Source organism: Diabrotica virgifera, chromosome 8 (genome assembly GCF_917563875.1).
Source record: "Diabrotica virgifera virgifera chromosome 8, PGI_DIABVI_V3a".
NCBI lineage: Eukaryota > Metazoa > Arthropoda > Insecta > Coleoptera > Chrysomelidae > Diabrotica > Diabrotica virgifera.
The window spans coordinates 200067162-200085954 of NC_065450.1; the positions used below are offsets into that span (position 1 = coordinate 200067162).

At 35.5% G+C, this 18793-nt stretch overlaps 1 protein-coding gene across 19 annotated transcripts in view; it reads left to right on the forward strand.

Moving 5' to 3' along the window:
• The window catches only part of LOC114328241 (dynamin), a 72868-nt gene that overhangs the window by 45519 nt on the left and 8556 nt on the right, over positions 1–18793 (forward strand). For all 19 annotated transcript variants that reach the window (XR_007700356.1, XR_007700358.1, XR_007700362.1 and 16 more), the window contains exons 10-14: positions 8915–9203; positions 10311–10439; positions 10540–10740; positions 11942–12140; positions 15454–15513. Coding sequence is in view for 10 of the 19 variants with exons in the window: in XM_050659598.1 (XP_050515555.1) it covers positions 8915–9203; positions 10311–10439; positions 10540–10740; positions 11942–12140; positions 15454–15513 (878 nt within the window). In the remaining 9 variants the exon portion in view is untranslated. The remainder of the gene's footprint in view (positions 1–8914; positions 9204–10310; positions 10440–10539; positions 10741–11941; positions 12141–15453; positions 15514–18793) is intronic.

Genomic DNA, 18793 nt, shown 5'->3' on the forward strand with positions numbered 1-18793 from the left:
AAAGTTTAATATCTTCTTAACCAGTCTCACAGGTGTTACTCTTATGCTTTATCTTTATGTCTATTGATGCTTTATCAAGTTTTTTTTTCAACAGACTCTTTTCTAATTTTATCTTTCGACCGCCTAGAAATCTGGACTTGAAATGACATCAAATTGACAAATGCAATCAAATTTCAACAAATTCTTTCCATCAATTTCCTAACATGTCCCAGAGGTGTTAAGGCCGCGTGCCACCATCAAATAATTTGATCAAACTTGACAGTTAGTGACACAAAGTGACAGTTAGTGACGTCACATCCTGAGTGTTCATTGTGGATAATAATGAAAAATTTTAATTTTAAATAAAGTACAAACAAGTTAGACAACTCAATACAAAAAATTTGATCAAACTAGACTGATAGTGAGAGCACAGATTTTTAGAATTTCAAAAAAACTGCAATTGTGACGTCACTTTGACGTACTTCCTCAAGTACGTCAAGTTTGCTCAAACTGTTTGATCAAATTATTTGATGGTGAGACGCGGCCTTTACTCTGTTGCTGTATGTTTAACTCAACTGATTTTTTTTTCAAAATATTATTTTCCGATTTTATCCTTCGACTCAGGCGCGGATACAGAGGGGGGTCAACGGGTCTGTTCCAGAAACATAATATTAATTTTAAAATATATAAAATAATAAGAATATTTAATTTTAATTTACATTCATCTTTTTCTTAGTGTAAAATCATTATTTGCTCTAATTTCTTGTAAGCTCGTCAGCCTCCGGCTAATAAAAAATATATGTAAAACAACGTAGTAGTAATTCTTACTCACACCAGACTAGATCGTCTCTCGCGGTCCGCGATAGTTTTCACTTATAAACGCGGGCATTTTCACTAATTCTATTTTCAAATGATCACGAAAGAAAAGGTTTTCTGATTCATCATAAATCATAGTGCAAAAGGCCATGTTGAGCCTCACGTTTTAAATCTAATTATAATATAACAATCGCAAATAAAAAAGTTGTGTAATCTTTCTTTGCTCTAAATTCTGTGACCTCATCCATTCTTCAGCCTGTAAGAACCATCGCTACTGGAAACACAGTCCTCAAGTCCTTTGCAGTAAGGCCTGAAATAACAATTCAGCTCTTTAATGTGGGTAGCGCAGCAAAAAGGCTACCCCACTAGTGGTCCTTTCGATCCCGCATTCTTTGATAAACAGGACTGAAGAAAGAAGGAGGAGGTACCAAAGAAGCAAAAAATCACCGCCGAAGAGGCACAGGAACTGCAAAAGCCGGTATCCCGTTAACCGTTACCCCATATAAAAAAATGGACTCTCCAGGAAATATTTCATAAACACAGCCATTAAAGTTGGCGTTCGGCCTTCGCTTTGCTCCAGATAAGACACACGTGTTTGTAAAAAGTGCGCGGTACGCGGTACTGTAGACCCAGAAACTTTAACGCGAACCGAAAGTGAAGTGCAATTGGATACACTTTTGGTGAGGTCATAACTCTTTTTAATTTACGCATTATATAAACGCTCCATATTGGTGTATTTAGTCACGTATTTATGTAGTAAATATTCGGCATTTATTTATGTATTTTCAGATTTTTATGAACTAATGGCTCTCTGATTTGACACAGATCTTTCTCAGTATTTATTATAGCTAAAGATAGCTGACACTGAAAAGTATTGTATTTACCGGCATTTGATTATTACTATACCGATTGTCTCGCGTAACGCTCTCTATGAAAAACATTATTTGTTTATTAAATTTTGTTTTAAAATATTCTCTTAAATTAAATATAAATTTAGAATCACGTCTTAGTTAAAAAAGACAATTACACTGAACAAAATTGTTCACTCTCTTGGTATTTATTTCGGAATAAATTCACTTTAAATAAAAAATGGAAGGTTTAAAGAAAACGCGAAAATCACTTAAATCCTCAATTACACGTATCTCAAAATGGCTTACAGCCAAAAAAGACACAGAAAACGACATACTGGATTTCGAAAATAGGAAAGAAAAACTTTGCAATCTTTTCACACAATATGAAGAGATTCAATTACAAATTGAACAGATTGATGACAGCGAACAGCAAGCAACTGATCGAGCAAATGTGGAAGAAAAATACTTTAACGCACTCAAAGGTTTACAAAGAAAAATAATAGAATTAAACTCAACAGAAAATGAAGCACGTAGTTCAAACAATAATGCTGTTTCCAGTGCTAAGCTGCCTGAAATAAGCATAAAAAATTTTACCGGCAATTTTTCTCAATTTAATGAATTTTTTCAACTATTCGAAACTCTAATTTTAAATAACTCAAGTTTAAATAATATACAAAGATTTATATACTTAAAATCATTTCTCAAAGGAGAACCTTTAAACTTAATTAGCAGTTTAGAGGTAATAGACGCTAATCTTGCTATCGCTATAAAAACTCTAAAAGAGAGATATGATGACAAATCACGAGTCATTAGTACTCTTATAAAAAAGTTGCTAAAGTCTCCATCTCTAGTCAAATGCACTCCACAAGTACTAAGAGATTTTCTTGTACAAACGAAGCAAACGCTTCAAGCTCTTGGTAACCTCGAAGTTCCAATTGAACATTGGGACTCGCTCTTAATAGAAATATTTTTAGAAAAAATAGATTTTGCTTCTCACAAGGCTTTCGAATATGAAGTAGGTTCTAGGAATGTTCCAACACTTAAACAATTCTTTGACTTTTTAGAAAAAAGATGCGATGTTTTAGAAAAACTTAATTACTCTGACACTCAGTCAAAGTCCAATAATAAAACCACTCAAAAAACTGCTCATATATCCACTATAAATGATAATAAATCTAGATATGAAAATTGCATATTTTGTAAACAAACTGGTCATAAAATATATCAGTGTAACTTATTTAAAGACTCAAATTCTCGAGAAAGATTTAATTTTGTAAAGCAAGCACAGCTTTGCAGAAACTGTTTTGGCACTAAGCATTTTACTAATCAATGTATATCTAAATACACATGTAAAATTTGCAATAAAAAACACAATACACTCCTCCATGATGAAAACAATTTTTCTCGCACTCATGAAAATAATTCATTCTCTCCCACTCGAAACAATCAAACTGCTTCAAATTCACATGACGATAATCAAAGTCACCCCAATAGGCAACAAACGCGCTTTAATGCACCACAAACCTCTCAATCACCCTCAAGTATACAGGGTGATTCACAAACTTGCCATAGTACACCACATAACTCTCAAAATTATTTAAATGCTCCTCAAGGGAATAATAATGCCCAAGTCACTCAAAGAAACAATACTCCACATTCATATAATGAATCACCAAACACTTCTACCCACTTAAGCACTCAGACAAATGAAAATTGTCAACTCTCAAACTCACCAAGTCAAAATTCATCTTGCATCTCTTCTCTCTCAACTTTCACTCCAAAAACCGAAGTTTTGCTAGCCACAGCGCTGGTAACAATTTACTCTAAAAGTGGACAACCTGTACACGCGAGATGTCTTCTCGATAATGGATCTCAGTCGAGCTTTGTAACAAAAGATTTAGTAAATAAACTAAATTACACTACTACTAATAAAAAATTACAAATATCCACAATCTCTCAAAATTGTTCCATCTCAAATGAAATGGTAAATATTGAATTTTTCCCATATAAAAACAAAGATATGAAATTTAAAGTATCATGTGCAGTTTTGGATGAAATCACGTGCAAAATACCACAGGTACCTCTAGATCGTAGCAAAATAAAAATACCAGCTGACATAAAGCTCAGTGACCCCTCTTACTCCTCCCCAGGTAGAATCGACCTCTTATTAGGTGCAGAAATCTACTGTGATTTATTAAAAGATGGCTTAATTCATATTGGAGCAGGTCTTCCAGTGCTTCAAAACACTCATTTAGGATATGTCCTTTTTGGCAACCTATCTACACAAAATTCATCCAAGAAAAACGTGCATTCTCACTCAAATTGCAATTATTCACTCTCGAATATTTCCCTATTTATTCAATCTCACACTGAAGAAGACAACGTAAATAATCTTCTCCAAAAATTTTGGGACATTGAAGAAGTTCCCGAAATAAAACGCTTAACCCCTGACGATGAAAAGGCTGAGGAAATATTTAAAGACACCACACAAGTCCTACCGAATGGACAGTTTCAAGTAGATTTACCCCTATGCACGCCTAATGAAAATAATAAATTGGGTGACTCTTTCCAAATGGCTCGAAAGCGATTTCTAAATTTGGAAAACAAATTTTCAAAAAATAATTCTCTATATAAACAATATAAATCTTTTATAGATGAATATGTTGAATTAGGACATGCAAATTATGTTCCTTTGTCTCTGCAAAATATACACTCAGAAAACAAATATTTCTTACCCCACCACAGTGTAGAAAAGGACACTTCTCTCACAACTCGTTTGCGTGTAGTTTTTGACGCATCGATGAAAACCACTTCTGGTTTTAGCCTTAATGACATTATGTTAAAGGGTTATACCACACAACCAGAACTATTTGACACTTTAGTCAATTTTAGACTTTTCAAGTATGTATTTACATCTGATATAAAAAAGATGTTTAGACAAATCAGGATTAACCCCAACCAAACTTTCTTGTTGAACATTTTGTGGCGTAACTCTCCCTCGGAGCCATTAAAATGTATACAATTAGAAACGGTTACCTATGGAACGAAACCAGCTACCTTTCTCAGTACACGATGTTTAATTGAACTCGCCAACATGCATAAGGAAGAATATCCTCTCGCTCATGATATGCTCATAAATTCGTGCTATATTGATGACATATTATATGGTACAAATAGTATTGAAACACTCACACTTGCGCATGAGCAAATCACTGCACTGCTACAAAAGGCAGGCATATCTCTTCACAAATGGTGTTCAAATTCTCAACAATTTTTGGAAAATATTTCACAATTTTCAACTGACAATACATATGTTATATCTCCAGAAAATCATTTTAATAAAATATTAGGTCTTTGTTGGGACTCTAAATTAGATAGCTTCTCTATTTCAGTACCAGAAATTGGAATAAAAGATTCCTACACTAAGAGACAAGTGCTCTCAATAATCGCAAGCTTTTTCGACCCCAAGGGATTAATTAATCCTGTAATAGTGACTGCAAAAATAATAATGCAAAAAATTTGGCTTTCAAAAATTCAGTGGAATGAAAGCTTAGATCCAACACTCTTAAATGAATGGTTAAATTTTCTCAAAGATATTTCAGCTCTAAAACACTTAAAAATTCATAGACCTTTCTTTATTGAAGATAATATATGTAGTATTCAAATACACGCATTTTCCGACGCTAGTGAAAAGGCATACGCTAGCTGCATATATATTAGAGTAACTTATAGCTCTAGAAACGTCTCTTCCACACTAATCACCTCTAAAAGTAGGGTATCTCCACTAAAAACATTGACTTTACCTAAGTTAGAACTTATGGGTGCTGTTTTATGCAGCAAGCTTACTAAAAGAATAATTGAAATTTTTAATAATAAATTAACTCACATAGATTCAATAAACTGTTGGACGGACTCAGAAATTGTACTTGCTTGGTTAGGCTCACATAGCTCGAGATGGTCACAGTTTGTTGCAAACAGGGTTTCTGAAATACAAGGAAACTCACAGTTTAAATGGAGATATATAAAGTCAAAACAAAACCCCGCAGATATTGCGTCAAGAGGCTTATCAGCTCCTGAACTTGTAAATTCAACATTTTGGTTTCAAGGTCCCTCATTTCTACTTAATTATGACTTAGATTTATCTAGTTATGACTCAAAACCAAAGGTAAGTAAAATACCTGAGGAAAAGAAAATGGTTCATGTAGCACAAGAAAACACTACAAGTTTCATTGAAAATGTATCTCTCAAATTTTCAAATTTCTCAAAATTTCAACGCAGTATCGCACTTATTCTCAGGTACATTCACAATTTCAAGTTTCCAAATGAAAAATGTTTTGGACCCTTCTCTGTTTCAGAATTAAAAAATGCTGAAAATTTAATAATAAAACTTTTGCAGAAAGCACATTTTTCTCGAGAATTTTCTTGTCTGGAAAATAAGGAAATAATTTCAAATACGACAATTTTAAAACTTAACCCCTTCATAGATAATCAGCAAATGATTCGTGTAGGTGGTCGTCTAAGATACTCAGACGTCCCATATGACCAGAAGTATCCATTACTTCTACCCTCTCATAATCACATAGTAAAATTAATGCTGCATAGAGAACATATAAGATTATGTCATGCAGGCCCTCAAAATACACTTTCTAATTTTCGCTTGAGATATTGGTGTCTAAATGGTCTTAAGGAAACAAAAAGAATAATTAACAAATGTCACGATTGTTTTAAATTTAAGGCAAAGACAGCCACACAGTTAATGGCTGACTTACCACGGGAACGTTCATGTTTCTCCCCTCCATTTACCAATGTTGGACTAGACTTCGGTGGTCCATTTCTTATAAAAAGTTCTAATTTAAGAAAGGCCCCAAAAATAAAATCTTACATAGCGTTGTTCGTATGTATGGTTACTCGTGCAGTGCACATTGAATTAGTCACAGGTCTCTCTACTGAAAGTTTCTTACTTGCTTTAAAAAGATTCATTAGTAGGAGAGGCTGCCCACAAATTATCTACTCAGATAACGCCACTAATTTTCTAGGAGCTAGAAATCAGTTGAAGGAAGTAGCACTATTTCTTAAACAAAAAGAAACTTCTGAGTCTATACTAAATTTTCTCTCCTCTTCTGAAATCCAATGGAAATTCATTGTAGCCCATTCTCCGCATCAAGGTGGAATTTGGGAAGCGGCCATAAAAAGCGCCAAATATCACATTTTGAGACTTTTAGGCAATACCACTTTAACTTTTGAAGCCTTTAGCACAGTTCTCGCACAAATAGAGGCAGTACTAAACTCACGCCCTCTTTGTGCTATGTCAAATGATCCGAATGACTTTGACACATTATCTCCAGGACATTTCCTAATATTAAAACCAGTTACGTCATTCCCTGAAGAGGAAGTGACAGAAATACCTGACAATAGATTAACGATTTGGCAAAACTACACTAAGATTCAACAATCATTTGCCAAACGCTGGAAAATTGATTATCTAAATCAACTTCAGAATCGCCCCAAGTGGTTAACACCACAGAAAAACCTTGAAGTAAACGACTTAGTTCTGTTAAAAGAAGATAAAGTTCCACCCCTTCACTGGCCATTAGCAAGAGTTGTAGAATTGTTTACTGGTAAAGACGGTAAGGTCCGTAGTGTTAGAATAAAGACTAGGGATGGATATTTTAACAGACCTATTACAAAACTCTGTCCTCTTCCTGTGGACAAAGTAGAAACTTAAAATTTTAATTGTTGTTAAGTACATCTTTATATGTATTGCTCTAGTTTAAGAATATGTAATTATTTCTTGTATCACTTTAAAGTTAAGTTTACTTATTTTCTCAGATCACTTTTTCTTTCATTTTGAAGTAAATACTTCAACGCGGGCAGTCTATGTTCCAGAAACATAATATTAATTTTAAAATATATAAAATAATAAGAATATTTAATTTTAATTTACATTCATCTTTTTCTTAGTGTAAAATCATTATTTGCTCTAATTTCTTGTAAGCTCGTCAGCCTCCGGCTAATAAAAAATATATGTAAAACAACGTAGTAGTAATTCTTACTCACACCAGACTAGATCGTCTCTCGCGGTCCGCGATAGTTTTCACTTATAAACGCGGGCATTTTCACTAATTCTATTTTCAAATGATCACGAAAGAAAAGGTTTTCTGATTCATCATAAATCATAGTGCAAAAGGCCATGTTGAGCCTCACGTTTTAAATCTAATTATAATATAACAATCGCAAATAAAAAAGTTGTGTAATCTTTCTTTGCTCTAAATTCTGTGACCTCATCCATTCTTCAGCCTGTAAGAATCATCGCTACTGGAAACACAGTCCTCAAGTCCTTTGCAGTAAGGCCTGAAATAACAATTCAGCTCTTTAATGTGGGTAGCGCAGCAAAAAGGCTACCCCAGGGTCCATGGACCCCCCTATTGTATTTAGTCTATAAGTTTTTCTTTTATTATTTATTATTTCTTTTTATCAACCAGAGCTCAATTCTTTTGATACCGTAGGTATCTGAGATGACTGAATTTGGCTAAATATGGCTAAATCTGGACAATAAAATATTTGCGGTACGTCTGACCCCCCTAATATTAATTTCTAGATCCGGGCCTGACTTCGACTGTCTACAATTCTGGGCTTATAAATGGCAGTATCAATCTAGATTGCATCTGTTGTTGATTTGTCTTGCATACAGAAAACTGATTATCGAATATTTCGGTTTCATCACGTCTATCAATTACTCTCTCCCATATTTTCATGGTGCGGCTACCCTTTACCGACATGTCCTGCCTTAGCGTCTCCCCCCAGGTCTTCTTTGGTCTTCCTCTCCTACTCCTCCCAGAAACCCGTATATCAGATATTTACACTTCTCCAGGAATATCATCTGATCCAGCTGCTGTACCTTTCTTTACCTCATTGAGACGTTTATTATTTTGCTTTATCTGAAAATAGAGGTGATAATTCCTTCCAAGGCTCAGAACCCTTCCATGCATCTTTAAAAATTACCCAAATCATCCCCTCTACTGCTAACAGTTTGTTAAACTACAGTAAAACTTGTCAATAACGGTCACTAAAAATGACAGAACTATTGGCCGATTTAAAAAGGTGGCCGCTAATACCAGGTTTTGTAGTCCACAAATTTTGGTTTGGGGAACTTTGAAACTGGCCGGCTAGTTCAGGTGGCCGGTTTTGACAGGTGGCCGTAAACACAGGTTGTACTGTACTACTGCTAATGTTAAATTATTTACAAATTCCTCCTATCTTCTTTTCAGTGCTGAATCACAAGCCAAGAAGACCATACCTACCCACAACAATCATTTAGGCAACCAAGTGATCCGAAAGGGGTACATGACGCTGCATAATCTCAGTATAATTAAGGGTAGGAGCTTCTGGTACGTGTTGTCCTCGGATAGTTTAGCTTGGTACCGAGACGAGACTGAAAAGGAGATCCAGTACATCCTACCCCTCAATAAATTGAAGTTAAGGGATGTTGAGACTGGGTTTATAAATCGGAAACCGACTTTTGCGTTGTTCTACCCGCATGGTTCTAATGTTTATAAGGTAATTGACGTGGTATTTCGTATCTACTTATGTTAGGAATTTCGAGTTGATGATCAACTCTTTAGCCAATTTTAAATACATGACAAGTGACATTGGAGTTGACATATGACAAGATAAGAAACAACTTGAAACATTTCGAAGAAAATTTTAATATATCGGTTGCAACAATTAAAAATAACACATTAGACCGCAACAACCATTACCCAAGAATGTAAGGAACTTTTTTCCAAACAGTGAATAAAATAAGGTAGATATACTTTAGATATTCATAATAGTTGACATTTATATTATCGTTGTGGCATCATAGAACATATTTTGACATATGACAGTTGGACTGATACGTGTTATTTAACATAATATACCACGGCACACATAAACACTTTAACTTAACTTTAAAATAAAATGTAACACTAGTTTGCCGTTGAACAAGTACATGGGTAGTATTTAGGGATTTTTCAGATTTTTTTATTACATAATAATGTTCAGTTTTGTTTAAAAATGAAATTTCCAAAATTTCACGCTTGAAAAACTCATAATAACTTAGAAGTACAAATTCTTTGGTTTAAAAAAATAGTTAAAACGACCCGTGACGTCACATAGTGTAACTTTATGGTTATATTTAGGCATATTGTTCTTCTTCTTTAGTTTATTGGCCTCCACCGACTTGAGTATTTGGCCAGCTCATCGTTGAGGAATAAGGGAAAAATTTATATTCTGATGACATTTATCGTATGTCATTGTAATAATATATACCAGTTTGTTGACATTGGAGTTTGATACAGTTTTTGAAGAAAAGGAAAGAAAGTTTACTATGGAAAATAAAAGAATACAGTATAAATGTTGTTTAGTGCCATTTTGTAAAAGTACAAGTTTTCTATATTTTTAAAATAAATCAAACGATCAAACATATTTTCTACTGACGTTTATAATGTCTAATTTAAAATTATATACAATTTTGTTTACTTTGTTGGTGCAGAATGTAAACACACAACCATATGACGTCACGACGCGTTTTGGGCTTTACTTTGAATTTAGAATCGTCTTTAGGGGCCAAACGGAACACAAAAACAACTTTTTTTTATCTTTGATAGTTCCCTATTGTTTTAGGATTATAAACAGCTAGAACTGAGCTGTAACTCTGTGGACGACATGGATTCCTGGAAAGCTTCTTTTTTGAGAGCGGGTGTCTATCCTCAGAAACTTTTGAATAACAACGAAGAATCTGATGACGAAAGTGTAAGTTTTTTAATAATATTCACTACTACAAGTTATTGCGAAAAAAATACACTCTCTTGCGAGATCTTGCATATTCCGTTATGTCATTTGCGCTTTACAGATCGATATTCAAGAAGATGTAGACCCTCAGCTTAAAAGACAAGTTGAAGTGATAAGGAATCTAGTAGAGAGCTACATGTCTATAGTAACCAAGGCCACCAAAGACTTAGTACCAAAGATTATTACACATATGATCATTAAGAACACCAAAAAGTATGTTTTTGAAGAACTTCTAGTCAGCGTATATGCCCAAGATGACCAGGTGAGTGTGTGCTACTTAGTCAAGGGAAATGATGTTATTCTAGTGTGTTGTTATTATTTTCACCCAATTTTGAAAAAATGTGAAAACTTTGAATTATCCACGTCCGTCCGTCCGTCCATCCGTCCGTCCGTCTGTCTGTCTGTCTGTCCGTAAACACAACTCCTCCGTCATTATACCAGGTAGAATGACAAATGAGGTATCTAATGAAAGCTTATAATCTAAGGATGCTACTAAAGGTCAGAAATCTGACATAGGACTTCCGGTTTTAGAAATACAACCGGAAGTACTGTTTTAAAGTCACTGGAATAGTACAAACGATATATTATTCGACGCGCCCTATCAAGACGAGAACACATATACACTTCCGGTTTCATGACTGTCCGTCCGTTCGCGAATATAACTTCTCCGTTATTAATACAGATATGATGACAAATTAGGTGTCGAATGAAAGCTTATAACCCAAGGATGGTATTAAAGATAAAAAATTTGATCTTGCACTTCCGGTTTTAGAAATGCAACCAGAAGTACTGTCTCAAAGTCATCGGAATCGTACAAACGATATATTATTCGACGCGCCTTAGCAAGACGAGAACAAATATACACTTCCGGTTTCATGACTGTCTGTCCGTCCGTCCGCGAATATAACTCGTCCGTCATTAATACAGATAGAATGACAAATCAAAATCAGGTGTCGGATAAAAGCTTATAACCCAAGGATGGTATTAAAGATGAGAAATTTGACCGGGGACTTTCGGTTTTAGAGTTGACACCGGAAGTACCGTTTTAAAGTCACCGAAATAGTATAAGCGATATATTACTCGATGTGCCTTAGCAAGATGAGAACAAGTGTATAATTTTGGGTTTAATACCATTTCCGGTTAAAAAGTTCTAACCGGAAGTGCCATATTATATTCGCAGAAATAGTACATGTGACATATCAATCGAATTGTATTGAAAAGTCGAGCTTGAATCTTTAGTTCCGGTTTTGAAGTTATTTCCGTTTAAGCAATTTAAATGACCGAACCTTTAGTAAAAATGACTCAAAATTAGTGAAATAGTATATCAATCGACGCAAAGTTACACGGAGAGTTCAAATATCGACTTCCGGTTATACTTTCGATCACTTTGGGTGAAAACCTAGGACTTACTAAGTCCAATTACTTGTTCTATGAATGATTTTTACTTCATCAAAATGTTTCAGGTTGAATTGTTAGAAGAATCTCCAGAGGAAGTAAGGAAGCGAGAAGAGAAGATGGCGACGTTCCAAGCATGTAGAATGGCTTTGGATATCATAGGAGACTGTTCAATGAAATTTTCCGGTAGCGCTACCAGTACAGAAGAAGAAGCGGTTCATTACAAACCAGCAGTGCCTAACAGGCCCACCGCCACCACCAAAAAAAGTAATATCTAACAGTTTTATGTTTCTCAGCTCCAATACTAACTGTTATTTACAATGTATAAAACTACAGTGTGCGCATAAAGTATGGAAATGTAAAATTAAAGATATCTGTAACACCCCATATGATATATGTAGTAACAAAATGTTGGTATAATGGACCAGCGATTTAAAATTTTATCTATTCGACTTTTCCAAATGTACAGTTTCTGAAATATACGGATAATATACTTATTTTTAAATGGGATCACCCGTATATTTTACAATCTTTTATTACAGTATTGCGTTGAGTCTTTTTTTTAATCACAGAACTTAAAAAAATGAAAATAATTGAATTCTGGGAGTGAGTGGGGTACCCTTTAATTAATTTATCCCGTCCATAAGTGTAAAACTTGATGCGGCACTGTCGTCGCATGTGTCACTGAAAAGTGACGGCATAATGCTCGTACGTTTTTTAGGTTCTACTACGGTATGCTGTAAAATAAACAGTACTGAAATTCGTATGCCTCAAAGTACCCCGCACAAACCTTATGGAAATTAGGTCCCAGTGGATTTCGTTCATACTTTGGTAAAATACTCTTTGAAGCATCCTGACAAAAAATTCTCATGGACACAACTCAATCGTGAAGGATTTTCAAGATATAGAGGCACAAACTCGGAATATTATAAGATTTACTGGGTATTCCAATTCCCTGAGTTACTGGTTATCTGGCAACACGTAGAAGCTTGGATCAAGGAAAAATACTAGTAGTCTAGTATTTTTTCCTGGCTATCCAATGGCGACATTTACTTTGACCTTGACCTTCAACGGACGTCATCTTCTGGAGTTTCGCTAAACACGAATATGCTATCAGAATTGACCTCTGGAGGACGTGGTGGCCAGGGCCACTGCAAGGGACGTCATATTCTACGAGTTTCGATGGTTTTCGGCATTTAATTGATGCAAATGAATTACTGGAGGGTTTTTTGAGGTCACTAAACACGAATATGCCACCAGAACCGACTCCCGGAGCACCTGGTTTCCAAGGTCAATAAAAGGGGCTCCTGGAGTTCCGAGGGTCTTTGGTACTACATTAATGCAAACGGATTAGTTAGGTTTTTGGGGTTGCTGAACATGAATGCGTGATCAGCACAGACACAGGAGCACCTGGTGCCTAAGACAGGTGATCTTCTGGAGTTCCGGAGGAATCAAATGGATTACTCTTAGGTTTTTAACTACAGAAGATAACCTGTCTTAGGCACTAAGTGCTCCTGTGTAATCTATCAAAAACCTATAACTAATCCATTTGCATTAATGTAGTACCAAAGACCCTCGAAACTCCAGGAGCCCCTTTCATTGACCTTGGAAACCAGGTGCTCCAGGAGTCGGATCTGGTGGCATATTCGTGTTAATGACCTTAAAAAACCCTCCAGTAATTCATTTGCATCAATTAAATGCCGAAAACCATTGAAACTCTAGAAGATGACGTCCCTTGCAGTGGCCCTCGCCGCCACGCCTCCGGAGGTCAATTCTGATGGCATATTCGTGTTTAGCGATCCAAAAAACCCATGAGTAATCTGTTTATATCAATTTAATGCCGAAAACCCTCGAAACTCTAGAAGATGACGTCCGTTGAAGGTCAAGGTCAAAGTAAAGGTCGCCATTGGATAGCCAGGAAAAAATCCTAGACTACTAGTACTTTTCCTTGATCCAAACTTCTACATGTTGCCAGATAACCAGTAACTCAGGGAATTGGAATACCCAGTAAATCTTATAATTTTTCGAGTTTGTGCCTCTATATCTTGAAAATCCTTCAATGCTTCAAACAGTATTTTTCCAAAGCATTGATTAATAACTACATATATTTTATAATCAATGGTATATTTATAATCAATGCCCAAAGTATGAACGAAATCCACTGGGACCTAATTTCCATAAGGTTTGTGCGGGGTACTTTGTATGTGTCAGGCGCCGAAACCTACTGAGTTGTTTCGTTATAACGTATGTGAATGTCATGATAATGTTAAATGCTTCAGAATGGTTCTCCGTTTTGCAGAAAAATTTTTTATGGTAGAGTACTATTTTCGGTCATACGGAAAAGGTCACGAAAATGGTCCAAGCTTAAAATCAACAATGGTTTCAGCAGGATGGGACAACCTGTCACACTGCCAGTGAGTCTCTTCGAATACTGCGCGATCATTTTGGGAGTTTCCATTCACCAGAACTAACGCCAGCAGATGCGTACATATGGGAATGCTGAGGAGTCGAAACTGATCTACCGTCTGCTATTTCGGAATTGCGGACTAGAATTAAAGATTTTTTCGTGCCAGAGGCAGTGACGTATCTAGAAATTTGTCTTGGGATGAGAAAATTTTGCCTTATGAGGGAACTTCCAATGAAAAACCAACCAAAAGACATAAAAAAGATAAACTCGGATTACATAAAAGACATAAATAATAACTTATAGGCATTTAGTTCCCTTAATTTTCCTAACTAGGTGTTTATTGGGTTGAATTTGTCCTTCTGTGGTTTCGGTTTCATGTCAGAAAATATATGTTTATGTTTGAGCAATTTTTTTCTTTAATTTTGGATCTTGTTAGGGGGGAAATTTCCTTATTTTTCCTCCTCGTAGATCCGCCACTGATCAGAGGGCATCTTCAACATCTGTTTTCTCGGGAACGTGCGTCGTCGTGAATAATGTGTGCAAGGCTATACCATGTATAGGTACTAGATATATAAATAATCATAAACATTTAAATATTCATTTCAGTACTGTTTATTAATTTTGCCGCATACTGTATTTAAGTTATAGACTCTTACGGTGTTTAAAATGATTAGCCAATTTTACCTATCTCGGCTCAGTCTAATATAATATAACTGCATAACCAACATTTTGTTACTATGTCATATTATGGGGTGTTACAGATATCTTTATGTTTTCATATTTTACGCGCGCCCCGTATAAAAATTTATTAAATCCGAAGATTTAGGGATATTTAGGCAACAGCGCATCGATAGCGCCAATGTGTTAGATATATCCAGATATGGTAATTTGTAATTTTTTCCCGGATTTGGGAATATTTTTTAGCCAACTTTCACTTGGTAGACCTTAAACGGACCTAGCCGTGAGCGAAACTAAAATTCACTTCACAATCGCGTTTAAGATGCAGAGAAAAATTTCTCCAGATCTTATGACAAATTGATATCTCCTAATCTTTATCAAAAACATTGGTTTCTGTTTCTCCACTATTGATGACAATATACACGAACTGTCAACAAAATATCCGTAAATCTGGGGGAATTTTAAGATATTTTATTGTATGTCATTCTGTTGTAGGTTACAGACTGTCTACGCCCCCTCCAGTGTTCTCCAGGCCCGCCCCACCACCTCCTCCAGGTATGCCACCCTCATTACCTGATAGATTTTATTAAATGCTTTAGGATTTTTTAAATTATATTTTATATTTTTCAGAATAAATCTTTTACAAAAAGATCGATTTTTTACTGATCTAGCAGTAACAATTTTTTGTTTATTTGTCTTATTTAATCATGAAAAGTGATGTTAAATAAAGTGAGTTAAACGAACTTTAAATTTTGTCTGAGTTTGTTTTGTTGTTTGTAAGACATATTTTTCTTCTTATCTTTCCAATTCTTTATCTATCTTACTACATTCTATCACTCGTTCCTCTTTCTATCTTTTTTGCTTATAACTATCTTATACCTCGTCCAATTTACTTACCGTTGCACGTCATCCGCGCCATAGCCTGGACACGATACCAACACGAAATATCTAGGCGGTAGGTGTGTTCCCCTTTAGAATCATTTTGATTCTAAAAAAGAACACACCCACCGCCTAAATATTTCGTGTTGGTATCGTGTCACAGGCTATGGCGCGGATGACGTGCAACGGTAAGTAAATTGGACGAGGTATATATATATCTAAGTCGGCGAACACAGTGGAGGCGGTTTCCGCTTACGGTTAAACCGCGCGGACCCGCTTTTAAACGTTTTTAAAATGAATGCACGTGTTTAAATGTACACGAACATAGTCAAAGCAGGTTCGCGCGGGCCAACCGCTTTAACCCGCGTGACCGCTTTTACTAGAATGAGAATTTAGCTTATTCCCTCTTTTTGTCGCGCGAGTTCAGTGATTTTACAATGAATATGTAAATATGTATTTATGTAAATTACACCAGTTTTTAGTTAAACGATACTCCACTTTCTCCAAAATATAATTAAAAGTCTCTTGAGTCATTCTCATATACTGGAAGAATCGTTCATTATCTTCTTTTAATTTTTGAAATAGATGATGATATTCTCCAGAAATTAATCTTTCTCGATTAATAGGATGTAATAGGAAGTTAGTCAAAACATAATCTAAAGCAATTATATCGTCATCGGAAGATGACATTTTGCTATAAGTAGTAGACGCAACTGACAAATTTGAACGATCTCTCTCGCTTTTACCCGTCTTCACTGTGTTACCATACCCGCGCGCGTGAACCGCGCGGTTTGCCCGTAAGCGGAAACCGCGTCCACTATGTGTGCCGCCTTAGGGCCGGTTGTTCGAACGCTAATCAACAATGATCACTATCAAATATTTAATTACTGTCACCAACTGTCAATGTCAACTTTTATTGGGTTGCTGAAAACATAATTGATTATAATTATGAGATTAGTCAATCAATTAACATAACAATTATTAACATAATTGATTAAGTAATTTCATAATTGTAATCAATAATTATGTTTTCAGCAACCCAATCAAAGTTGGCATTGACAGTTGGTGACAGTAATTAAATATTTGATAATAATCATTGTTGATTAGCGTTCGAACAACTGGTCCTTAAGGTTCTAACTTTAATTTGTTACTATCGTTTCAATTCTACAACACATTATCAAGCTTAAGGTGCGATTCCGACAACGACTGCAGACGGCAGTTACAGTTGTTACCATGACATACATATTTACTTTGCACTATTAATTTGTATAATTATCAGCAACTGACGTTCTGCCGGACAGGAATTGCAGTTAGATGTCGGAATCAGTCTCATACAAATTAATAGTGCAAAATAGTGACGTCTTTCACGGAGACAACTGCAACTGCCGCCTGCAGTCGATGTAGGAATCGTACCGTTACGCATGTTGTTTATATTATGTTCTTATTTAACTTTTTACTGCCGCTATTATCTATAGTATCTGCTACGGTGTAGTATGTTAGAATCCCAAGTTAGTCTAATGGTCTTAGGGCCGGTTGTTCGAACGCTAATCAACAATGATCACTATCAAATATTTAATTACTGTCACCAACTGTCAGTGTCAACTTTGGTTGGGTTGCTGAAAACATAATTGATTATAATTATGAGATTAGTTAATCAATTAACATAACAATTATTAACATAATTGATTAACTAATTTCATAATTGTAATCAATAATTATGTTTTCAGCAACCCATCAAAGTTGACATTGACAGTTGTGACAGCAATTAAATATTCGATAAAGATCATTTTTGATTATCGTTCGAACAACCGGCCCTTAGTCTAAGTGATTAGACAATTAGATTAGAGAGGTGGCCTCAGTACTTGTTAATCATTATCCACTTCTTTTCCCATTCCTTTCATCTTATTTTTAGTACCAAATTCATAAAAATGCTTTTGGTAATGGTTTTTTTCTACTATAACGACATCCAACATATTTTCATGGTTAAATAAGATACACCGATATAAATATCTGGTTAAAATAAACGCATCACTAACATTACTTTTTTAACATTAATTTCCAACAACAACCCGTAGTATTATTCCATTTCATGTTCTCGTGTTTTTATAAAAAGGCTTCTTCCTATAGTTCTGCAGGCGAGAAGACATAGCTCGCCATTTTCCGGATTTCTGGTTGAAAGAAGATGGAAAACTTCCGTAATAAACGTAAAATCTATGCGTGGAGAGCATACTGTGGATCCACATGCTACATACCGCAACAACAGGAAACAACACTAAAAAAATAGCAGAGCTAAGCAGGCCTCACTAAAAGTAAACCGAGCATACCTAAATTACTTCAGCCATAAGTTCAACAAGAACGGAAACTATAGAACTACTGATCTTCTTCTTCTTCATGTGCCTTCTCCGTTGCGGACGTTGGCTATCATCATAGCAATTTTAATTTTGTTTGCGGCGTTTCTGAATAACTCGATCGATGTTAGTCCAAACCATTGCCGTAAGTTTTGAAGCCATGAGTGTCTTCTTCTTCCGGGTCCGCGTTTGCTTTCTATTTTACCCTGTATTATCAGTTGGAGTATATGATATTTATCATGTCCCATAATATAACCGAGGTATTCAAGTTTCCGTTTCTTAATTGTGAAAGATATTCCTTTTTGTTTTCTCATTCGGCGCAATATCTCTACGTTGGTGGTATGAGTCGTCCAGGATATTTTGAGGACACGTCGATACACCCACATTTCGAATGCCTCCAGCTTCCTCATTAATATTTCCGTTAGTGTACATGCCTCTGCGCCATACAGCAAGACTGGAAATACATAGCATTTTAGTAGCCGTATTTTTAGCGGGAGAGATATGTCGGAATGGGTGAATATATTTCTCATGTTGTTAAATGTTGCTCTGGCCTTTTCAATTCTAGATCGTATTTCGGTTGTTTGATCCCATTTCGAGTTGACGACTGT